Source organism: Lytechinus variegatus, chromosome 8 (assembly GCF_018143015.1).
Source record: "Lytechinus variegatus isolate NC3 chromosome 8, Lvar_3.0, whole genome shotgun sequence".
Taxonomy (NCBI): Eukaryota; Metazoa; Echinodermata; class Echinoidea; order Temnopleuroida; family Toxopneustidae; genus Lytechinus; species Lytechinus variegatus.
In genome coordinates, this window is record NC_054747.1 from 20,027,332 (window position 1) to 20,054,233 (window position 26,902).

The following is a 26,902-nucleotide window of genomic DNA, read 5'->3' on the forward strand; positions in this document are numbered from 1 at the left end:
AGAGCATTGGTGGAGTTTGTAAACTATTCATTTGATCACATTTGGGTGCATCTTTAAGAGAAAATACAAGCATTTCGAAAATAGCAACTACAGTGCGTATCAAAAAAAACGGGACAGATTTGAAAAGTCTATAAAATTTTTGTTTCAAATAATGATGTCTATATTTTGGTGTTAATAGATGCTCTAAGGTCTTATCTTTGAAATGCAATTTAATAAAAATAAATTTCATTCATGCTTGAGCGAACACGGAACGTTTTTGTTGGGGGTTCAAAAAGAGGCTTGCGCCAGAATTGCAGAATATGTGTAATACAATGATCAGACTTCTTGCTAATCAGGAGACTTCCTCTTGACCTTTTCATTATCTGTGCCACAATTTTCGAATTATGCTGTCAAACTTCATTTACAAAGTTATTTATTTAATTGAATTATTTTGTTTTTTCATTTAAACTTCTCTTACCTTTTAATTTTACTTCATAAGTAACTGAGAAAAGAAGATTTTTTTTGTCAACCCACGCAAGAAGATTTTAATTATTAATTGGGAAAACTTGTGATTATTCAAATCGTTTTATTATGTGAAACAAATAATGTAATGTACCTTTAAAAGACATGAATATATTTTTCAAGGGGTCATTAATTCCTTGACCAAGTTTAATTGCTTGACAGGAAACACAGGAAGGGATTCATGTTTTCAATGACAATGGTGTATTGAGTCAATTTTGAGGGAGCTAGATATGGCAGATCGGGTAAAATGTATTAAAAAGTTGTGAGCGAGCAAAGTGAGCACGCAAATATTCCCACTTTTTTAAATTACAATATCAAATTTTGTGATAGATTTTGACATGATATTCAGAAAATCTTATCATATCATATCAATTTGTTTGCGCTCCTTTTTTGCAGTGCGTAGCGTGTTAAATTATTTCCCTATGGAGAATAATAGAAAATACGCCGTTTTTGAGGGATTTGCTAAGATATCTCCCAAACGCGTCAACAAGGTGATCTATCAAAACAGAATAGAATAGAGCAGATTCTCACCTTGAACATGATATGATTTTCATTTAATTTTAGTCAAATTAAGTTCTGTCACTTTTGAGGTTTTTGGAACCTTTCTTGATGATTTTGGAAATCCATTTGTACATGAGCCAGTGGGCAAGTGCGGGAAACGAAACGTTTGGTGCGACTTCACATTGTTGTAAAAAAATATATACGTCACAATAGACCCTATCAAAAAAAGACATTTTGCAGAAAATGCTGTAGATTGCGAATACTTAAGAATGATTTTGATTGGATAAAAAAAACCTCTGTCACTTTTCACATTTGCAAAAGCTTTTGCAATAATTGGTCTCTATAGTTTGGCGGGTTCAGCCGATGGCATTGTGTGTACACAGTACACACGCATAGCTAGGCAACGCAGCGCGTGAAGAATTTTGCACGTTTTCATTATTCGTACAGCGACGACTTGAGTGTATGTTGGAAAGGACCGTACCATTTTTGACCGGGGGGTGTGCCAATGAATGCAAGTGATCAAGAAGAGTTACAAAACTGAAGGGAGTGAGAAAACAAGGAAAGTGAGAGGGAAATTTATGAAAACAAGTAATGCGAGGAAAAATGACAAGAAAAGGAGAGAAAAGAGAAGAAGTGAAAACACGCAGCTGAGTGCGCTCACGATATGTAAGTTGAACACCCCTGCACCGCAATGTAGCAGCCCGCCACTATACACGTAGACTGCCTGGACGATGCGAAGACAGCGGTGCGTATTAGTGACTGTGCGTGAAACGTCCCATTTCTATGCCTTATAAGAGGAGCGTTTTTTGTACACAACAAATTGATATGTTTACTTTATATCTTTTCTTATTTCCTGTCCACTTTTTTTCTCCGTCATGATTTTTTTAATCGGGGGGGGGGAGCAACCCTAGCGCCCGCCCATCTGTGTGGCTTTGTTCAAAAGGCACCATAACCTTTGTAGCACATAATGAAAGGATTTGAAAAAAAAATCCATGCTCTCCCATTATTCGGTTGAAAAAAAAAATTTAGCTTGAAGAAGGAATATTCAAAGCTAACAGATAGCATATTAAAAAGAAATAACAGAATAGTTCAAGCAAATAAATAGATCTGAAAATAAAATTTTGACCGCATGATTTGAAAATTATGGCAAAGATAATGAAAAGGTTAAGAGGAAGTCTGCTAATTAGCAAGAAGTCCGAACATCATATCACTTATATTCTGCAATTCTGGCGCAAGCCTCTTTTTGAACTCCCAACAAAAACGTCCCGTGTTCGCTCAAGCATGAACGAAACTAAATTTTTTTTTATAGCATTTGAAAGACAAGACCTTAGAGCAAAATATAGACATAATAATTTGAAACTAAAATGTTATAGACTTCAAATCTGTCCCGTTTTTTTTGATACGCACTGTATATACCAAGGCGTATCTCATTTACAAAGGAACAGTTTTTCTGGACTTCTTTTTTTACTGATGCTCTGCATACGCCCAATCAGCAACAACATTAGTAATCAGTCAGAGGTTCATTATAACAACGGATGCGATGAATCGCACCCCGGCTTTTGAGATCAGAACTGAAGTTTCATGTCGTCAGCGACCCTGCAAGATTTGTATGACAATACTAGGAGTATTTGAAATTTAGTGTTTATGCATAAAACGCTTGACCTAAATAGTATTATTTTCATTACTCTATTGAACTCTGTTAATCACGATTTGAATTTCATGGAAGAAATATATATTTTAATGAGTTTCTCGCTTTTAAATGGGTTCCCTTGTTGCATTGATATGTTTTATATTTAGCTTATTATAAATTTTGATATGAAGTTAATTTGAAAGAGCATTAAATGCAATCAAACAATCAATAACTTAAACAATCATTCAAAGACAGTACCATGCCCTTACCCTTTTCCCAGTAGACAGCCAATGGTTCACCTCTAAATCGACAATGCAGTATCCCGTCATATCCTCGTAGAATGACAGGCCTGTCATCCATGAGTACCTCACCCACAGGAATATCTAAAACAAAAACAATCAAACAAAACATATGAACCTAGCTATTTTCCCATCAGAAAACAATTCTTAAAACTAACTTTACCCTCGACTTAAATTTCAACTTGAATTGTATTGCAAACCAACAGAGAAATCGAGAATAGTTATGAATGGCGGTTCTCTTTTTTGATCATTGTTATTATCCACTTTATCTATTCTGAATGCCATAGGTACCTCACATTGCGTGCAGCAAAAATTAAATAATTCAAATTGACAGCAGAGTACAAAATGAGCCACAAATTTGAGTTGAGTAGACATGGCGTATGGAACAAATCTTTATAAAACTCAAATAAAGTTTAAACATTTTTGAAAAAAAATACGACGCGACGATTGTATATGATCATATTTGACCAAGGTTATATCTAGGTTGACTCCGTCGCAAAAAAAACAAGCACGTTTTTTTTACTTGTTTTATTAAATTAAATTGTATAACAATTTCAACGTGAACCATGCCCGCATACATTCGTAATTCCGAAGCTTCGTAATTCCGAAGGTTCGGTTATTCCGAAGGTTCGTATTTCCGAAGGTTCGTAATTCCGAAGGTTCGTCAATCCGAAAACGAAATAAGGTTCGTAATTCCGAAGGTTCGTTAATCCGAAAACGAAATAAGGTTCGTAATTCCGAAGGTTCGTTAATCCGAAAACGAAATAAGGTTCGTAATTCCGAAGGTTCGTTAATCCGAAAACAAAATAAGGTTCGTAATTCCGAAGGTTCGTTAATCCGAAAACGAAATAAGGTTCGTTAATTCGAAAACGAAATAAGGTTCGTTAATCCGAAAACGAAATAAGGTTCGTTAATCCGAAGATTAAATAAGGTTCGTATTTCCGAAAATGAAAATAATTCATTTTGGTAACAAAAACGATGTTGTCATTACAAGATTACACGATATTATGCAATGATAGTAATAACGATCGATGATACATGCGTGTGTTGGGGCCAAAGCATGTATTTCATTAAGAATATAGGCGCCCTGATCAAGCATAGGCTAATTTCGATTTTATCTGAGCAATTACTGCCTATAAGCAAATGGTTTAATTAAAGATGCAGGGGATCAAGTGTGTTGGAAGCGTGCGAGCAACCTCTAGATAATAGGATTTGTATTGGAGGGGATGTCATTTTTAATAACAGCTTCTGCTGGTAATAAAAATAAAAATAATACTAATAATGATCCTTGTGAGATGTTGAAAGCGAATCGCAAGCTCAAACTAGTAGACATTTCATGTAACAAGACGTGAAGTGAGCATTCGGAGTATTTTGTATCTTTCTAAAGAATTAATGCGAGGGCGAGCTGTAATTTGTTTATATACTGACCTGGGGCCCGTTGCATGAAACTTTTTACCTGAGAAAACTCAGGTTGTTTTTACAGGAGTTTTTGCCCTGTGCTAAAGTCAATGGCGGAAATCAGACTAACCTTAGTTTTCATTTTTTACCAGAGTTTTCTCGGGTAAAAAGTTTTATGCAACAGGCTTCAGAAAGTAATCTTTTAAGGACTGCATTTAGTAACTCATGAATAGAATATATATCTCACGAACTAAATAATGAGAGCGCGAACCGCAAGCTTAAAATTTGTGATATTCCAACCTGAAAACTGGACATTTCATACTTCTTTTTTGTAACCAGGAATAGAATGAGTTCCTCAATAAACAATACTTGATGCGAGCGAGAAACGTGAGCCAAATTTTTGCGCTTCGCACTCTCATTGGTGAAATATGCATTCTAAAAAGGTCACTTAATGCATGCTTTCTTTAACAGATTCCTTTTCTGGTCAGTATGTTTAAGCTCGCGTTTTGCGCTCGTGTTAATTTTTTTAGTTAGATGCACATCTTTTTAAAAACTAATTTTCATTTTTTATTGAAATAACCTAAAGTTTTAGCTTGTGATTCACGCTCGCAACACCTCGCAATAATGCCATTTTAAGAATAATTGACTACAAAAAACGTTATACAACACTTCACCTTTGAATTTGTTTTACCAAGCCGCTCGCTCATTATACTCTCTCCCGAAAAATAAAGCCTAAATATACATTTTGCCATAATAAGAAGTCACTTCAAAAAAGTTTTTCTTTACTTAATCACTATCAAACACACAATGACTTCAAGCAGATGATAATCTTAAGGTGAAAATATCACCAAAGTGCCCATTTTGACGTATGAGTTTCATTTTTTTGCTTTACCCCCAACGAAAATTCGCTCGGCCGCCCTTGCCTTCCCATCCTCATAATAATTGAACGGCAAAAGTGTCCCCCCCTCCCCTTGCCTCTGCTTTCCCGGTTTTCATTTTTCGGATTAACGAACCTTATTTTGTTTTCGGATTAACGAACCTTATTTTGTTTTCGGATTAACGAACCTTCGGAAAAACGAACCTTATTTCGTTTTCGGATTAACGAACCTTCGGAAAAACGAACCTTATTTCGTTTTCAGATCAACGAACCTTCGGAACAACGAACCTTTTTTCGTTTTCGGATTAACGAACCTTCGGAACAACGAACCTTATTTCGTTTTCGGATTAACGAACCTTCGGAACAACGAACCTTATTTCGTTTTCGGATTATCGAACCGTCGGAATAACGAATCGTCGGAATTACGCCACAAATGTTCGGATTAACGAACCCTTTTTCGTTTTCGGATTAACGAACATCGAGGTATAGGCAATTTACGTGTTTCGGAATTACGAACCTTCGGAATTACGAAGTGTAACCATTCATGCCTAACCTATACTCGAGTATTTCACTCCATCAAATAGGTTACGCCGTTCTACTTCTTATTATTATTATTCATTTGGCCATAAAAAACACAAAAAATTTTACAATGTAAAGACAAAAATACAATCTGAAATTGAATAATTCAACATAAATAAGTGAAATTGAAGGAAAAGAAGGAAGAGAGTAAGAAAATGTTGTTTTTTCCATGGGATAGGGATCGCAAAAGTAAAATTCAGAGTACTATTGCCAAGAGGCATGCGAGCCCTCACAGAAAAAAAATTGAGAAAGTATTGCACATTCCGGTCTATACAATTATATTTAATAAATTTCAATAAAAAAACATTTATACAACAAGTGGAATGCCTCTGGCCGTCTCACCTGCATCACGCAGTTCAATATAGCAGCAGTGCTGACTTTGAATACTACTCTAACTCGCACAAGATTTTCAGTGATACATGGTTACTCTTATGTCCACTTTTTATGAACTAGACCAATGAACTTACAGAGATATGATGGTTATTCAACAGATACACCCAATTCGGCCAAAGTTCATTGACCTTTGACCTTGGTCATGTGACCTGAAACGCGCACAGGATGTTCAGTGATACTTGATTACTCTAATGTCCAAGTTTAACGAACTAGACCAATAAAATTTCAAAGTTATGATGGTAATTCAACAGATACCCCCGATTCGGCCAAAGTTCATTGACCCTAAATGACCTTTGACCTTGATCATGTGAGCTGAAACTCAAACAGGATGTTCAGTGATACTTGATTACTCTTATGTACAAGTTTCATGAATCAGATCCATAAACTTTCAAAGTTATGATGGTAATTCAACAGATACACCCAATTCGGCCAAAGTTCATTGACCTTTGACCTTCGTCATGTGACCTGAAACGCGCACAGGATGTTCAGTGATACTTGATTACTCTAATGTCCAAGTTTAACGAACTAGACCAATAAACTTTCAAAGTTATGATGGTAATTCAACAGATACCCCCGATTCGGCCAAAGTTCATTGACCCTAAATGACCTTTGACCTTAATCATGAGACCTGAAACTTGCACAAAATTTTCAGTGATGCTTGATTACTATTATGTCTAAGTTTCATGAATCAGATCCATAAACTTTCAAAGTTATGATGGGAATTCAACAGATATCCCCAATTCGGCCAAAGTGCATTGACCCTAAATGACCTTTGACCTTGGTCATGTGACGTGAAACTCATGCAAGATGTTCAGTGATACTTGATTAACCTTATGTCCAAGTTTCATGAACTAGGTCCATATATTTTCTAAGTTATGATGACATTTCAAAAACTTAACCTCAGGTTAAGATTTCGATGTTGAATCCTCCGACATGGTCTAAGTTCATTGACCCTAAATGACCTTTGACCTTGGTCATGTGACATGAAACTCTAATAGGATGTTTAGTAATACTTGATTAACCTTATGGCCAAGTTTTATTAACTAGGTCCATATACTTTCTAAGTTATGACGTCATTTCAAAGACTTAACCTCAGGTTAAGATTTGATGTTGACGCCGCCGCCGCCGTCGCCGTCGGAAAAGCGGCGCCTATAGTCTCACTTTGCTTCGCAGGTGAGACAAAAAGTATTGACAAATGTGTAATGCCGGCAAAAAAAAAGAGGGGGAATTATATACCCATGCCGGACTGACTTTATATGATCTGTGTAATGCTTAAAAAACATAGCATGAAATTTATGTAAGGTACTGGAGCCTGAAAAGCACCAAAGAAGCTTAAGAGGAATGGGCTAGATAACAGCAAAGCATGCCTCCACATTCTTAAATGTGTACTCACAAGGCTCCAGCACCCACCCAACTTACAGGAACCTCGCCCCCTTCGATGAAGAAAAAGAAAGGAAATTAAGGACGTCGTAAAAGACAAAGAATGGTAATGATATTTAGATTTTTATGTGCACCCATCAGTTTTGTTAAAAAAAAGATTCAAAAAAACTTAAACTGGACCGATACGGTCATAACAACTCATAGAACATGTACTACTATTAAACATTATTTTTGAATATCAATTAGATAAAAAAAATAGAAATCTAGTTACGTAACAAATGTTTACTGATAGATAATTGAATTAAATTAGCAAACAGGAAACACAATTGTTGGATGCGCATCTTAGAATGAAATAAGCAAAGTACATGAAATTATTTAAGTTATATGGTGGGCATATCAAATCTGAATAAAAAAAATGTAATGGCAAATATTTGAAATTTGGTATAGATTCATGCACTGTGTATTGCACCAGACAAAAATAATCTTTAAAACAATGTCATTATAGAAATCATACCACAAATAATGAGGTGATAAAAACAAAGTAATAAAAAATGTAATGGAAAGAAAATGATGGCATTTATGAGTTGGACAGGAGTGCTCCCTTTAAAGAAGGGAGAAAAGAAAAGGGGAAGTTGAAAAAGCATTATCTCGTGCACTTAAAGAAAGTGTCCCGAATTCTTGGAAGGCGTGTAGAGGGTGAACAGAAAAAAACCTGAGTTCTAGAGGGCAGATGACGGAAAGAAAGTGTTTCAGGATGGCGGGGTTGATATAGATACATGTATTTGCACTAAGCTCTTAACAGTTGCAAATTCCATGAAGAAACTGAAATGCAAAGGAACATAGGAGGTTATGTCGCCAGGAGGCAAGTGAGGACCAGTCCAGGAGTTTAAGCCTATCTTCGTAGGACATCTCCCAACAACGCTGTTCTCTGCACGCTCAGGTTTATCCACCTGTTTTGAGGTTGTGGGATGCCATGAAGGCACCATACTCCAAAGGCATGGTCATGCCGCCCGAGCGTTGTTGGAGCGGTCGTGGAGCGGAGAGGAAAAAAATCATCACCGCTTGCTACCGTTTACCATTTTCAATTTCGAGTGTTTGTCTTTTTGTTATCGATTTTTTCCCCAATTTTGTGAGTGAAATTCGCCCTTTTCTCCCTACCGCTCTACGACAGCTCCAACAACGCTTGGGCGGTAAGACAGGCCTTTAGATCGGCAACACTATTGATTTGTAAAGACAGAATATGGAGGATGCAGAAGCACCACGTGCCACCAGTCTTATGAATCCCAATAGACGATAAGCAAATGATACAACTGAGTCAATGTGGGTTTTCCAGGAGAGATCGGAATAAAGGATCAGTCCCAGGTATCTGATCTTAAGGCAGTGCAGATTGATATGCCGGGGGGGGGGGGCACTTACATTGACGAGTGGATACCATGCGCGACCAAAAAACACGTACAAGGATGTCTTTTTCACGATATGGCACGTTGATAAGGCTGTCAAAAACACAAAAATAATGTAAAAAGGGTATTTGTTTTGCTAGGAAAATTACGTGTTTAGGGTCGAATTTGGGTTTTCTTTTTAAAACCCAGATATCCCCGCCAAAATGAGTTTTTGGTATCCTTTCTTCAAATTGTTTTGCTCACTCATGCGTGAATAATAAATAACCTTAGTTATATCAGATGAGAGAGGAGATTCTAAGCTTTAAATTGGTAGGTCATTTGTCTATTATATTTATGATTAAGTTATGATAAATGATCGCTAAATCTCGTTTTCGTTTATTCTGGGACGCACTGTAGAGTCGATTTGCGCGAGGTGTAGAAGATGGCGTCGTACTAAACCAAATAGTAAAGGTAAAACTGACGACCGAAGGACCCGTAACAATAAAACATTCCTGTACTTGTTTAGGGATTCATTTCAAGGAATATTTGCCAAGAGTATCGTTTTGTTTCCAATACTTGTTAAGGGTAGGGGTTCACACGCCAATACTTGTTAAGGGGTGCATTTTCAGAATTTGGAAATTACGTGTTTAGGGTGCTTTTCGAGAACCCATGGTCGCGCATGGTATCCACTCCTGAATGGAAGTGCCCTCCCGGGTGATATGCCTTATCACTGAATACTTGAATAATACACAATTTGGTTTAGACCATCAGGATATCTTCTAGGCCATATGTCTTGTCTTACCATTCTCTGTGGCGACCACCATAATCAATGTCATCAATGCGATGAAAGCGTAGAGCTCTAAACTTGCAATGGTCCGCACAGCCATTTTCTTGAAATCTGCAGGGAAAAGTGTAAAATTAAAGTGTGAAATTGAAAGGTTCTACTGTCATTACGAATAAAATCCTGGTAAAAAAGGCGATCCGGTTTGGCCTTCAGGTCAGCACAGCGATTTTTTCCGTCAGTAGTTTTGTATAACACTCTAAATTACAGGGATTTAAAATAAGTCCAGATGGACTGTAATTAGGGACCAATCAATTTTGGGATTTAGTTTTAATCCTAAAGACTTAAATTTAAATCTAAAATGATTTGAATTTAAATCTTTCGAGATTTAAAAATGAATCTTAAGTATTCGAACTAAATCCGGAATTCGATTGGTCCCTAACTACATTCCATGTGGACTTATTTTAAATCCCTGTAATTTAGAGCGTACCCGAAGTGACAGGGTGGTTGGGGGCTTTGAAGCAGACTACAAATCTCGGACTTGCATTAATTCAGAGTCTTACCTACAAATTTAAATAAAAAAGATCTTTGAAAAATCTCTCTAGGCAAAAATGGAACTAGTCCAGTCAATCTATCAAGAATAGGGGGTGAAGGACCACTAATTGCAACACTTGATTTTCCACTGCAGTGCTTTCCAGGAAGGTCACCTTAACAACATACTAAAAGTCCCCAAAATCCAAGCAGAGGAAATTTATGAAATTTGCATATTATGCAAATTAGCAATAAAAAGCTAAAGGAAAATAGTCCAAAGATTACAAATTAATTGTCCAAAACAATTTAATTTGAGCGAAAAGTTATGATAAATAACTATATTTAATGTTTTGATTCAAGAGCGCCAACAAATCTACCTATTTTGCCTATTATGCAAATAAGCATCCTTATATGGAAAAAATGTCAAGATATTGTAATTGTTCTCATATAGACTGCTTGAAAACATTTCATTCATGTAGACATTCATATGCTACTATCACTACGCATGAGAATTCATCACAATGCCTGAAAATTAATTTGTATATTATGCAAATTAGCCATCAAAAAAAAGAAACTAAGGAAAATAATCCCAAAATTATAAATTAAATGTAAAAAGCAAGTAATTTGAACAAATTTTAATGATGAATACATAAGTACAATGTTTTTATTTTGAAAAGCTAGCAAATCTGCCTCATTTGCATATGATGCAAATAAGTATCCATGTATGGAAAATGTCAAGAAATTTTAATTTTCTCACATTGACTGTTGTTCAAATCATTATGCTGCTATCACTAAGCATGCATATTTATCCTAAAATAATTTATATTTAAGGGAAAATACTGGAAATGACTGGAAATGTGCTCTTCACGTCCTAAAGCCATGTTGTTAGTCTAACATGTCTAAAAAGATAATGGGATTGGCAAGAACAAAGCACAGTATTTAAAATTGGTGAGTAGTATGTTAGAGCTGACATCCCTTTCTTATATGGATGGGAAGGGAGGCCAAGAATAAGCAAACTTATGGCAGGTTAGATCTCATGAGTACTCTCATTCTGGCCTAGTAGCTTCATGCAGATTTATTTCTTTAACAATTTCTTCATTAGTTTGGCTACACCCGCTTGACTAAAAAATATGTTCCAAGACTTGCAGAGCAGCGTCATCATCATCATGATCAGTGGTAAATACGAAGACTAAAAAATATGTTGTCTGCCAATGTAGTCATAGCGCATGATATTAAGGGCTTCCAACATGCTAGTTGTTACAGCCTGGATCATTGCCACTCCGGTTAACAAATTGTGTATTTTAGGCTTTTTTTATTTTATTTGATTTATTTGCCAAGTCTATATACAGGTATATCGATTCATAAAGCTTGACAGGATGAACCCATGAAAGCTCAAGAGCTTATTTCCAATGGGGTCCTAAATAGTAAAATCACACTTTATAGTAATGAATAGTAAAGCGTATATACACATTAAAAAATTGAAATTAATATCAATCAAAAAGCAAAATAAACGAAATAGGGAATTTATATACATGTAGGAAACAGAAGTTAGAAGACATAAAAAAAGGAGAAGAAAAAGAAAAGGAGGAGGAAAAACAGCAGAAGGGAAGAAGAAGAAGAAGAACGAAAAGAAAAAGAAGAAGGATATAGGAAGATGATCAAGAAGGGGAATAAGCTAAAAGAGATAAGAGAGAAAGAAAATAAAAGAATGATAAAAAAAGTGAGAAAAGAAAGGAGAAGGAGCAAAAAGAGGAAAAGAATATGGAGAAGGGAAGAAGAAAAAAGAAGAAAAGAAGAAGATTAAGAAGGGGCAGGAAGATTAGGAGGAGTAATAAGAAGGGTATGAGAAAGAAGGAAAGGAAATAATCTGAATATCACTTTAACTGTAAACAAAAACAAATTAAAATATAATTGCTAAAACTGTTGACAATCTCTCGCAAACAGTTTAGAGAAGTTAACTCATTTGTTCGAGTATCTCATACTCATTGGCTAAGTAATCTTTTAGCACTCTCTTAAAATTTGCGAAGTTTCTGATCGCTTTAATGTGATTAGGGAGAGAGTTCCAGTACTTTATTGCATTATAATAAAAACACTTGTCAATAAGGGCAACGTTTTCGGGCAATACAAAGTTAAATTGACGATTTCTTGTGTCATGATCATGCAAATCTCTAACAAGATCAAAGTTATAGCCAATGTAATGATTCACCCTTGAATGATATATTTTGTGCGCGTGGTGAAGTATGAGTTGCTTCGATCTTTGATTGACATCCAGAAGACCAACAGCAGACAGCTCAGAGTAACCAACATGGTTTCTAGGACCCAAACAAAGAATAAATCTTACCACTTTATTTTGAATTATTGCATTGACGCCCAATGGCGACAATGCATTGTTCTTGTTCCATATTCCTATTCCGTAATTGCATTGACGCCCAATGGCGACAATGCATTGTTCTTGTTCCATATTCCTATTCCGTAATCTTCTTCTTCTTCCACCAAAATCCCATTTGTTTAATACATGATTTTGTTAGCTCTACCCTGACTCCGTCCCTCATCCAAATTCATCCAAATTTGGTAGACATGTTGTCCAGCATCCCTAGTTGTGCCTCTCGTCTTCCATTTTCCAAAATCACTCATGCATGACCATCCAGGCGCCATTTTGTCAATTTCAAGTCCATTTGCATACCATTCTTCATTCTTTCATATCTCAATTATCCTGCATGCTACAGACTTCTAACAAATTGCTATAGATAGTCCAAGCGTTTCTCTATCATCTGCGACGTATAACTTGACCTTCAAAATGCCATCTTCATGTCCTAAAAAATAAATCCGAAATAGCCTTCCTTCAAAAACGTCATATTTATTGAAATGTAAAGTAAAAAAATCGTAAAATGGCCCTAACTTTCTTGTTTGATTCATTTTGAACTCATTATTTCAGGAATTGATTACGGTATCATAACATACAAGCTACTGAGTTTTCACGCATCATTGACCTTCCGTCATCGAAATAGCGCCCTCTAAAGTTTCAAAAACGCTTACCTTTGAATGCTCCTCATTGCGTCATGCATGGCCAAACCCGTACCCTTTTTTGAATTTAGGGTCTTCAAGATATGATCTTTCATGCCATTAAAAAAATATATACCTTACAACTGACCAAATATCTCAAAAATGCTCCCGAAAATCAGCAAAATACCCCAAAATGCACTTTAATGCCAGCACAACTTCAACTTGCTCTTATTTCCTTATTATTGAAGCTTATTCTTTCTAACTTGGCTGATATGAGTATTGATATATACTTCAACCGTTCGTCAACCTTTTGTAACAGAAACTGACAAAAATCTGACGTCAGCTTCAAATTATTGTGCAAAACCTTCATTTTTAATGTCTTTCTTTATATGGCATTTACTTCCGGTCTATTGCCTGCGCACAAATAAAAGTGGTATCAATGTCACCGCATTGGAATACTCTTTCCAGTGATACCAAATACGACATAGGTTACAACAGAAAATTTCAAGATAAGTCAATCTGAACACATGGTATACTGCTCACTATGTACACATTATCAACAACAGAATTGTACACAGTGTCTATTGCATCGGTTTCGCGCAAAAACGAACTGAACGTACTATGGCACGCCATTTGTCCAATAAGGCGATAAACTCAGTTTATGCATGCACATCGTTCTGATATGGACTTAACACTGGGTTACGTTGATGAATTGTCAGCGAATTCGTATGCTTATTTCTATTACTCTCTCTGCGTCTTTCTCTCTCTCTCTCTCTTTCTTCAGCGGCCACATGGTCTAAAAATGGACGAAATTGTTTGACTCGAGAATGTAATTTCCTATGAAAAGCAAAATCTGCCAAAATCCAATTTGATTAACATGTAATTTTTGTTAGTCCTCTCCTGCCTCCGTTTCTCATCCAAATTCATTCTGATTTGGTAGACATACTGTCCATAATTAGGGACCATAACCTTTAGAAATAGCGCCTTCTATTGCAAAGTCTTGAAATAGTTAAATTGCCATAACTTCCTTGTTTGAATTTATTTTGGTCTCATGTTTTCAGGGTTTGCCAATTGTATCATTTCACATACTCCAACTGTGTTTTACGCATCAGTGATCATTCCTTTAAGAAATAGCGCCCTCTAATATTTTGAGAATGTATATCATCTAGAGTTTTCTCTTGATCTCCTCCTGTTTCTTGCCCTCTATTAAATCAGAGGCGTCAATGCATGCACATCGTTCTGAAACGATTGCAGTTCTAGTTGCATTGACGCCCAATGGCGACAATGCATTGTTCTTGTTCCATATTCCTATTCCGTAATTGCATTGACGCCCAATGGCGACAATGCATTGTTCTTGTTCCATATTCCTATTCCGTAATCTTCTTCTTCTTCTTCTTTGCATTGACGCCCAATGGCGACAATGCATTGTTCTTGTTCCATATTCCTATTCCGTAATCTTCTTCTTCTTCTTCCACCAAAATCCCATTTGTTTAACACATGGTTTTGTTAGCTCTACCCTGACTCCGTCCCTCATCCAAATTCATCCAAATTTGGTACACATGTTGTCCAGCATCCCTAGTTGTGCCTCTCGTCTTCCATTTTCCAAAATCACTCATGCATGACCATCCAGGCGCCATTTTGTCAATTTCAAGTCCATTTGCATACCATTCTTCATTCTTTCATATCTCAGTCATCCTGCATGCTACAGACTTCTAACAAATTGCTATAGATAGTCCAAGAGTTGCTCCATCATCTGCGACGTATAACTTGACCTTCAAAATGCCATCTTCATGTCCTAAATTCAAATCCGAAATAGCCTTCCTTCAAAAACTTCATATTTATTGAAATGTAATGTCTAAAAGTCGTAAAATGGCCATAACTTTTCTGTTTTTATTCATTTTGCGCTCATTCTTTTGGAAATTGATCACGGTATCATAACATACATGCTACTAAGTTTTCACGCATCATTGATCTTCCGTCATTGAAATAGCGCCCTCTAAAGTTTCAAAAACGCTTACCTTTGAATGCCCCTCATTGCGTCATGCATGGCCAAACCCGTACCCTTTCTTGGATTTAGGGTCTTCAAGATATGCCCTTTCATGCCATTTAAAAAAATATATACCTTACAACTGACAAAATATCTCAAAAATGCTCCCGAAAATCAGCAAAATACCCAAAAATGCACTTTACTGCCAGCACAACTTCAACTTGCTCTTATTTCCTTATTATTGAAGCTTATTCTTTTTAACTTGGCAGATATGAGTATTGATATATACTTAAACAGTTCGTTAATGTTTTGTAACAGAAACTAACAAATTGCTGACGTCAGCTTAAAATTATTGTGCAAAACCTTCATTTTTAATGTCTTTCTTTATATGGCATTTACTTCCGGTCTATTGCCTCCACACAAATAAAAGTGGTATCAATGTCACCGCATTGGAATACTCTTTCCAGTGATACCAAATACGACATAGGTTACAACAGAAAATTTCAAGATAAGTCAATCTGAACACATGGTATACTGCTCACAATGCACACATTTTCAACAACCACGTATGGGCCGCCATATGGTCTAAAAAAATTTTACTCGAGAATGTAACTTCCTATGGACAGCAAAATGTGCTAATATCCAATTTGATTAACATGTAATATTTGTTAGTCCTCCCCTGCCACCGTTCCTCATCAAAATTAATTCTAATTTGGAAGACATGTTATCCATAATTAGTGACCATAACTTTAGAAATAGCGCCCTCTATTGCAAAGTCTTAAAATAGTTGAATTGCCATAACTTCCTTTGAATTTATTTTTGTCTCATATTTTCAGGGTTTGCCAATTGTATCATTTCACATAATCTAACTGTGTTTTACGCATCAGTGACCATTCCTTTAAGAAATAGCGCCCTCTAATATTTTGAGAATGTATATCATCTACAGTTTTCTTTCTATCTCCTTCTGTTTCTTGCCCTCTATTAAATCAGAGGCGTCAATGCATGCACATCGTTCTGAAACGATTGCAGTTCTAGTCTTCTTCTTCTTCTTCTTCCACCAAAATCCCATTTGTTTAACACATGGTTTTGTTAGCTCTACCCTGACTCCGTCCCTCATCCAAATTCATCCAAATTTGGTACACATGTTGTCCAGCATCCCTAGTTGTGCCTCTCGTCTTCCATTTTCCAAAATCACTCATGCATGACCATCCAGGCGCCATTTTGTCCATTTCAAGTCCATTTGCATACCATTCTTCATTCTTTCATATCTCAATTATCCTGCATGCTACAGACTTCTAACAAGTTGCTATAGATAGTCCAAGAGTTTCTCTATCATCTGCGACGCATAACTTGACCTTCAAAATGCCATCTTCATGTCCTAAATTCAAATCCGAAATAGCCTTCCTTCAAAAACTTCATATTTATTGAAATGTAAAGTAAACAAATCGTAAAATGGCCATAACTTTCTTGTTTTGATTCATTTTGAACTCATTATTTCAGGAATTGATTACGGTATCATAACATACAAGCTACTGAGTTTTCACGCATCATTGACCTTCCGTCATCGAAATAGCGCCCTCTAAAGTTTCAAAAACGCTTACCTTTGAATGCTCCTCATTGCGTCATGCGTGGCCAAACCCGTACCCTTTTTTGAATTTAGGGTCTTCAAGATATGATCTTTCATGCCATTAAAAAAAATATATACCTTACAATTGACCAAATATCTGAAAAATGCTCCCGAAAATCAGCAAAATACCCCAAAATGCACTTTAATGCCAGCACAACTTCAACTTGCTCTTATTTCCTTATTATTGAAGCTTATTCTTTCTAACTTGGCTGATATGAGTATTGATATATACTTCAACCGTTCGTCAACCAATTGTAAGAGAAACTGACCAAAATCTGACGTCAGCTTCAAATTATTGTGCAAAACCTTCATTTTTAATATCTTTCTTTATATGGCATTTACTTCCGGTCTATTGCCTACGCACAAATAAAAGTGTTATCAATGTCACCGCATTGGAATACTCTTTCCAGTGATACCAAATACGACATAGGTTACAACAGAAAATTTCAAGATAAGTCAATCTGAACACATGGTATACTGCTCACTATGTACACATTATCAACAACAGAATTGTACACAGTGTCTATTGCATCGGTTTCGCGCAAAAACGAACTGAACGTACTATGGCACGCCATTTGTCCAATAAGGCGATAAACTCAGATTATGCATGCACATCGTTCTGATATGTTCTTAACACTGGGTTACGTTGATGAATTGTCAGCGAATTTGTATGCTTATTTCTATTACTCTCTCTGCGTCTTTCTCTCTCTCTCTCTCTTTCTTCAGCGGCCACATGGTCTAAAAATGGACGAAATTGTTTGACTCGAGAATGTAATTTCCTATGAAAAGCAAAATCTGCCAAAATCCAATTTGATTAACATGTAATTTTTGTTAGTCCTCTCCTGCCTCCGTTTCTCATCCAAATTCATTCTGATTTGGTAGACATACTGTCCATAATTAGGGACCATAACCTTTAGAAATAGCGCCTTCTATTGCAAAGTCTTGAAATAGTTAAATTGCCATAACTTCCTTGTTTGAATTTATTTTGGTCTCATGTTTTCAGGGTTTGCCAATTGTATCATTTCACATACTCCAACTGTGTTTTACGCATCAGTGATCATTCCTTTAAGAAATAGCGCCCTCTAATATTTTGAGAATGTATATCATCTAGAGTTTTCTCTTGATCTCCTCCTGTTTCTTGCCCTCTATTAAATCAGAGGCGTCAATGCATGCACATCGTTCTGAAACGATTGCAGTTCTAGTTGCATTGACGCCCAATGGCGACAATGCATTGTTCTTGTTCCATATTCCTATTCCGTAATTGCATTGACGCCCAATGGCGACAATGCATTGTTCTTGTTCCATATTCCTATTCCGTAATCTTCTTCTTCTTTGCATTGACGCCCAATGGCGACAATGCATTGTTCTTGTTCCATATTCCTATTCCGTAATCTTCTTCTTTGCATTGACGCCCAATGGCGACAATGCATTGTTCTTGTTCCATATTCCTATTCCGTAATCTTCTTCTTCTTCTTCTTCTTCTTCTTCCACCAAAATCCCATTTGTTTAACACATGGTTTTGTTAGCTCTACCCTGACTCCGTCCCTCATCCAAATTCATCCAAATTTGGTAGACATGTTGTCCAGCATCCCTAGTTGTGCCTCTCGTCTTCCATTTTCCAAAATCACTCATGCATGACCATCCAGGCGCCATTTTGTCAATTTCAAGTCCATTTGCATACCATTCTTCATTCTTTCATATCTCAGTTATCCTGCATGCTAAAGACTTCTAACAAATTGCTATAGATAGTCCAAGAGTTGCTCCGTCATCTGCGACGTATAACTTGACCTTCAAAATGCCATCTTCATGCCTTAAATTCAAATCCGAAATAGCCTTCCTTCAAAAACTTCATATTTATTCAAATGTAAAGTCAAAAAATCGTAAAATGGCCATAATTTTCTTGTTTTTATTCATTTCGAGCTCATATATTCAGGAGTTGATTACAGTACCATATCATACATACTACTCAGTTTTCACGCATCACTGATTTTTCGTCATTGAAATAGCGCCCTCTAAAGTTTCAAAAACACTTATCTTTGAATGCTCGTCATTGCGTCATGCACGGCCAAACCCGTACCCTTTCTTGGATTTAGGGTCTCCAAGATATGCCCTTTCATGCCATTTAAAAAAAAATATACCTTACAATTGACGAAATATCTGAAAAATGCTCCCGAAAATCAGCAAAATACCCAAAAATGCACTTTAATGCCAGCACAACTTCAACTTGCTCTTATTTCCTTATTATTGAAGCTTATTCTTTCTAACTTGGCAGATATGAGTATTGATATATACTTCAACAGTTCATTAATGTTTTGTAACAGAAACTAACAAATTGCTGACGTCAGCTTAAAATTATTGTGCAAAACCTTCATTTTTAATGTCTTTCTTTATATGGCATTTACTTCCGGTCTATTGCCTGCGCACAAATAAAAGTGGTATCAATGTCACCGCATTGGAATACTCTTTCCAGTGATACCAAATACGACATAGGTTACAACAGAAAATTACAAGATAAGTCAATCTGAACACATGGTATACTGCTCACTATGCACACATTATCAACAACAGAATTGTACACAGTGTCTATTGCATTGATAAACTCAGTTCATGCATGCACATCGTTCTGATATGTACTTAACACTGGGTTACGTTAATGAATTGTCAGTGAATTTGTATGCTTATTTCTATTACTCTCTCTACGTCTTTATCTCTCTCTCTCTCTCTTTGTTCAGCGGCCACATGGTCTAAAAATGGACGAAATCTGTTTGACTCGAGAATGTAACTTCCTATGGAAGGCAAAATCTGCCAAAATCCAATTTGATTAAATGTAATTTTTGTTAGTCTTCGGCTGCCTCCGTTTCTCATCCAAATTCATTTTGATTTGATAGACATATTGTCCATAATTAGTGACCATAACCTTTAGAAATAGCGCCCTCTCGTGCAAAGTCTTGAAATAGTTAAATTGCCATAACTTCCTTGTTTGAATTTATTTTGGTCTCATGTTTTCAGGGTTTGCCAATTGTATCATTTCACATACTCCAACTGTGTTTTATGCATCGGTGACCATTCTTTAAAAAATAGCGCCCTCTAATATTTTGAGAATGTATATCATCTAGAGTTTTCTCTCTATCTCCTTCTGTTTCTTGCCCTCTATTAAATCAGAGGCGTCAATGCATGCACATCGTTCTGAAACGATTGCAGTTCTAGTCTTCTTCTTCTTCTTCTTCCACCAAAATCCCATTTGTTTAACACATGGTTTTGTTAGCTCTACCCTGACTCCGTCCCTCATCCAAATTCATCCAAATTTGGTAGACATGTTGTCCAGCATCCCTAGTTGTGCCTCTCGTCTTCCATTTTCCAAAATCACTCATGCATGACCATCCAGGCGCCATTTTGTCAATTTCAAGTCCATTTGCATACCATTCTTCATTCTTTCATATCTCAGTCATCCTGCGTGCTACAGACTTCTAACAAATTGCTATAGATAGTCCAAGAGTTGCTCCATTATCTGCGACGTATAACTTGACCTTCAAAATGCCATCTTCATGCCTTAAATTCAAATCCGAAATAGCCTTCCTTCAAAAACTTCATATTTATTGAAATGTAATGTCTAAAAGTCGTAAAATGGCCATAACTTTTCTGTTTTTACTCATTTTGCGCTCATTCTTTTGGAAATTGATCACGGTATCATAACATACATGCTACTAAGTTTTCACGCATCATTGATCTTCCGTCATTGAAATAGCGCCCTCTAAAGTTTCAAAAACGCTTACCTTTGAATGCCCCTCATTGCGTCATGCATGGCCAAACCCGTACCCTTTCTTGGATTTAGGGTCTTCAAGATATGCCCTTTCATGCCATTTAAAAAAATATATACCTTACAACTGACAAAATATCTCAAAAATGCTCCCGAAAATCAGCAAAATACCCAAAAATGCACTTTACTGCCAGCACAACTTCAACTTGCTCTTATTTCCTTATTATTGAAGCTTATTCTTTTTAACTTGGCAGATATGAGTATTGATATATACTTAAACAGTTCGTTAATGTTTTGTAACAGAAACTAACAAATTGCTGACGTCAGCTTAAAATTATTGTGCAAAACCTTCATTTTTAATGTCTTTCTTTATATGGCATTTACTTCCGGTCTATTGCCTCCACACAAATAAAAGTGGTATCAATGTCACTGCATTGGAATACTCTTTCCAGTGATACCAAATACGACATAGGTTACAACAGAAAATTTCAAGATAAGTCAATCTGAACACATGGTATACTGCTCACAATGCACACATTTTCAACAACCACGTATGGGCCGCCAATATGGTCTAAAAAATTTTACTCGAGAATGTAACTTCCTATGGACAGCAAAATGTGCTAATATCCAATATGATTAACATGTAATATTTGTTAGTCCTCCCCTGCCACCGTTCCTCATCCAAATTCATTCTAATTTGGTAGACATGTTATCCATAATTAGTGACCATAACTTTAGAAATAGCGCCCTCTATTGCAAAGTCTTAAAATAGTTGAATTGCCGTAACTTCCTTTGAATTTAATTTTGTCTCATATTTTCAGGGTTTGCCAATTGTATCATTTCACATAATCTAACTGTGTTTTACGCATCAGTGACCATTCCTTTAAGAAATAGCGCCCTCTAATATTTTGAGAATGTATATCATCTACAGTTTTCTTTCTATCTCTTTTTGTTTCTTGCCCTCTATTAAATCAGAGGCGTCAATGCATGCACATCGTTCTGAAACGATTGCAGTTCTATTCCGTAATCTTCTTCTTCTTTTTCCACCAAAATCCCATTTGTTTAACACATGGTTTTGTTAGCTCTACCCTGACTCCGTCCCTCATCCAAATTCATCCAAATTTGGTACACATGTTGTCCAGCATCCCTAGTTGTGCCTCTCGTCTTCCATTTTCCAAAATCACTCATGCATGACCATCCAGGCGCCATTTTGTCCATTTCAAGTCCATTTGCATACCATTCTTCATTCTTTCATATCTCAATTATCCTGCACGCTACAGACTTCTAACAAATTGCTATAGATAGTCAAAGAGTTGCTCCATTATCTGCGACGCATAACCAAACCTTCAAAATGCCATCTTCATGTCCTAAATTCAAATCCGAAATAGCCTTCCTTCAAAAAGTTCATAATTATTGAAATGTAAAGTAAAAAAATCGTAAAATGGCCATAACTTTCTTGTTTTTATTCATTTTGAGCTCATTCTTTCAGAAATTGATAACGGTATCATAAAATACAAGTTACTGAATTTTCACGCATCATTGACCTTCCGTCATCGAAATAGCGCCCTCTAAAGTTTCAAAAACGCTTACCTTTGAATGCTCCTCATTGCGTCATGCGTGGCCAAACCCGTACCTTTTTTTGAATTTAGGGTCTTCAAGATATGATCTTTCATGCCATTGAAAAAAATATATACCTTACAACTGACGAAATATCTGAAAAATGCTCCCGAAAATCAGCAAAATACCCAAAAATGCACTTTACTGCCAGCACAACTTCAACTTGCTCTTATTTCCTTATTATTGAAGCTTATTCTTTCTAACTTGGCTGATATGAGTATTGATATATACTTCAACCGTTCGTCAACCTTTTGTAAGAGAAACTGACAAAAATCTGACGTCAGCTTCAAATTATTGTGCAAAACCTTCATTTTTAATGTCTTTCTTTATATGGCATTTACTTCCGGTCTATTGCCTGCGCACAAATAAAAGTGGTATCAATGTCACCGCATTGGAATACTCTTTCCAGTGATACCAAATACGACATAGGTTACAACAGAAAATTTCAAGATAAGTCAATCTGAACACATGGTATACTGCTCACTATGTACACATTATCAACAACAGAATTGTACACAGTGTCTATTGCATCGGTTTCGCGCAAAAACGAACTGAACGTCCTATGGCACTTGTGCAAAACCTTCATTTTTAATGTCTTTCTTTATATGGCATTTACTTCCGGTCTATTGCCTGCGCACAAATAAAAGTGGTATCAATGTCACCGCATTGGAATACTCTTTCCAGTGATACCAAATACGACATAGGTTACAACAGAAAATTTCAAGATAAGTCAATCTGAACACATGGTATACTGCTCACTATGTACACATTATCAACAACAGAATTGTACACAGTGTCTATTGCATCGGTTTCGCGCAAAAACGAACTGAACGTCCTATGGCACGCCATTTGTCCAATAAGGCGATAAACTCAGTTTATGCATGCACATCGTTCTGATATGTACTTAACACTGGGTTACGTTGATGAATTGTCAGCGAATTTGTATGCTTATTTCTATTACTCTCTCTGCGTCTTTCTCTCTCTCTCTCTTTCTTCAGCGGCCACATGGTCTAAAAATGGACGAAATTTGTTTTACTCGAGAATGTAATTTCCTATGAAAAGCAAAATCTGCCAAAATCCAATTTGATTAACATGTAATTTTTGTTAGTCCTCTCCTGCCTCCGTTTCTCATCCAAATTCATTCTGATTTGGTAGACATACTGTCCATAATTAGGGACCATAACCTTTAGAAATAGCGCCTTCTATTGCAAAGTCTTGAAATAGTTAAATTGCCATAACTTCCTTGTTTGAATTTATTTTGGTCTCATGTTTTCAGGGCTTGCCAATTGTATCATTTCACATACTCCAACAGTGTTTTACGCATCAGTGATCATTCCTTTAAGAAATAGCGCCCTCTAATATTTTGAGAATGTATATCATCTAGAGTTTTCTCTTGATCTCCTCCTGTTTCTTGCCCTCTATTAAATCGAGGGCGTCAATGCATGCACATCGTTCTGAAACGATTGCAGTTCTAGTCTTCTTCTTCTTCTTCTTCCACCAAAATCCCATTTGTTTAATACATGATTTTGTTAGCTCTACCCTGACTCCGTCCCTCATCCAAATTCATCCAAATTTGGTAGACATGTTGTCCAGCATCCCTAGTTGTGCCTCTCGTCTTCTATTTTCCAAAATCACTCATGCATGACCATCCAGGCGCCATTTTGTCAATTTCAAGTCCATTTGCATACCATTTTTCATTCTTTTATATCTCAATTATCCTGCATGCTACAGACTTCTAACAAATTGCTATAGATAGTCCAAGACTTTCTCTATCATCCGCAATGCATAACCTGACCTTCAAAATGCCATCTTCATGTCCTAAATTCAAATCTGAAATAGCCTTCCTTCAAAAACGTCATATTTATTGAAATGTAAAGTAAAAAATTCGTAAAATGGCCATAACTTTCTTGTTTTGATTCATTTTGAACTCATTATTTCAAGAATTGATAACGGTATCATAACATACAAGCTACTGAGTTTTCACGCATCATTGATCTTCCGTCATCGAAATAGCGCCCTCTAAAGTTTCAAAAACGCTTACCTTTGAATGCTCCTCATTGCGTCATGCGTGGCCAAACCCGTACCCTTTTTTGAATTTAGGGTCTTCAAGATATGATCTTTCATGCCATTGAAAAAAATATATACCTTACAACTGACGAAATATCTGAAAAATGCTCCCGAAAATCAGCAAAATACCCCAAAATGCACTTTAATGCCAGCACAACTTCAACTTGCTCTTATTTCCTTATTATTGAAGCTTATTCTTTCTAACTTGGCTGATATGAGTATTGATATATACTTCAACCGTTCGTCAACCTTTTGTAACAAAAACTGACAAAAATCTGACGTCAGCTTCAAATTATTGTGCAAAACCTTCACTTTTAATGTCTTTCTTTATATGACATTTACTTCCGGTCTATTGCCTGCGCACAAATAAAAGTGGTATCAATGTCACCGCATTTGAATACTCTTTCCAGTGATACCAAATACGACATAGGTTACAACAGAAAATTTCAAGATAAGTCAATCTGAACATATGGTATACTGCTCACAATGCACACATTTTCAACAACCACGTATGGGCCGCCATATGGTCTAAAATTGTTTACTCGAGAATGTAACTTCCTATGGAGAGCAAAAGGTGCTAAAATCCAATTTGATTAACATGTAATTTTTGTTAGCCCTCCCCTGCCACCGTTCCTCACCCAAATTCATTCTGATTTGGCAGACATGTTATCCATAATTAGTGACCATAACTTTATAAATGGCGCCCTCTATTGCAAAGTCTTAACATAGTTGAATTGCCGTAATTTCCTTGTTTGAATTTATTTTTGTCTCATATTTTCAGGGTTTGCCAATTGTATCATTTCACATAATCCAACTGTGCTTTACGCATCAGTGACCATTCCTTCAAGAAATAGCGCCCTCTAATATTTTGAGAATGTATATCATCTAGAGTTTTCTCTCTATCTCCTTCTGTTTCTTGCCCTCTATTAAATCAGAGGCGTCAATGCATGCACATCGTTCTGAAACGATTGCAGTTCTAGTTGCATTGACGCCCAATGGCGACAATGCATTGTTCTTGTTCCATATTCCTATTCCGTAATCTTCTTCTTCTTCTTCCACCAAAATCCCATTTGTTTAACACATGGTTTTGTTAGCTCTACCCTGACTCCGTCCCTCATCCAAATTCATCCAAATTTGGTACACATGTTGTCCAGCATCCCTAGTTGTGCCTCTCGTCTTCCATTTTCCAAAATCACTCATGCATGACCATCCAGGCGCCATTTTGTCCATTTCAAGTCCATTTGCATACCATTCTTCATTCTTTCATATCTCAATTATCCTGCATGCTACAGACTTCTAACAAATTGCTATAGATAGTCAAAGAGTTGCTCCATCATCTGCGACGTATAACCAAACCTTCAAAATGCCATCTTCATGTCCTAAATTCAAATCCGAAATAGCCTTCCTTCAAAAAGTTCATAATTATTGAAATGTAAAGTAAAAAAATCGTAAAATGGCCATAACTTTCTTGTTTTTATTCATTTTGAGCTCATTCTTTCAGAAATTGATAACGGTATCATAAAATACAAGTTACTGAATTTTCACGCATCATTGACCTTCCGTCATTGAAATAGCGCCCTCTAAAGTTTCAAAAACGCTTACCTTACAACTGACCAAATATCTCAAAAATGCTCCCGAAAATCAGCAAAATACCCCAAAATGCACTTTACTGCCAGCACAACTTCAACTTGCTCTTATTTCCTTATTATTGAAGCTAATTCTTTCTAACTTGGCTGATATGAGTATTGATATATACTTCAACCGTTCGTCAACCTTTTGTAACAGAAACTGACAAAAATCTGACGTCAGCTTCAAATTATTGTGCAAAACCTTCATTTTTAATGTCTTTCTTTATATGGCATTTACTTCCGGTCTATTGCCTGCGCACAAATAAAAGTGGTATCAATGTCACCGCATTGGAATACTCTTTCCAGTGATACCAAATACGACATAGGTTACAACAGAAAATTTCAAGATAAGTCAATCTGAACACATGGTATACTGCTCACTATGTACACATTATCAATAACAGAATTGTACACAGTGTCTATTGCATCGGTTTCGCGCAAAAACGAACTGAACGTACTATGGCACGCCATTTGTCCAGTAAGGCGATAAACTCAGTTTATGCATGCACATCGTTCTGATATGTACTTAACACTGGGTTACGTTGATGAATTGTCAGCGAATTTGTATGCTTATTTCTATTACTCTCTCTGCGTCTTTCTCTCTCTCTCTTTCTTCAGCGGCCACATGGTCTAAAAATGGACGAAATTTGTTTGACTCGAGAATGTAATTTCCTATGAAAAGCAAAATCTGCCAGAATCCAATTTGATTAACATGTAATTTTTGTTAGTCCTCTCCTGCCTCCGTTTCTCATCCAAATTCATTCTGATTTGGTAGACATACTGTCCATAATTAGGGACCATAACCTTTAGAAATAGCGCCTTCTATTGCAAAGTCTTGAAATAGTTAAATTGCCATAATTTCCTTGTTTGAATTTATTTTGGTCTCATGTTTTCAGGGTTTGCCAATTGTATCATTTCACATACTCCAACTGTGTTTTACGCATCAGTGATCATTCCTTTAAGAAAT

General features: G+C 36.3%; 1 protein-coding gene across 1 annotated transcript in view; it reads right to left on the reverse strand.

Annotated features, from left to right (window-relative positions):
- LOC121419547 overlaps positions 1–26,902 on the reverse strand; it is an 82,723-nt gene that overhangs the window by 46,759 nt on the left and 9,062 nt on the right. Inside the window, exons 2-3 of the mRNA XM_041614003.1 lie at positions 9,740–9,835; positions 2,902–3,015 (exon numbers count right to left, since the gene is read on the reverse strand). Of these exons, the coding sequence (XP_041469937.1) occupies positions 2,902–3,015; positions 9,740–9,824 (199 nt within the window). The 5' untranslated portion in view covers positions 9,825–9,835. The remainder of the gene's footprint in view (positions 1–2,901; positions 3,016–9,739; positions 9,836–26,902) is intronic.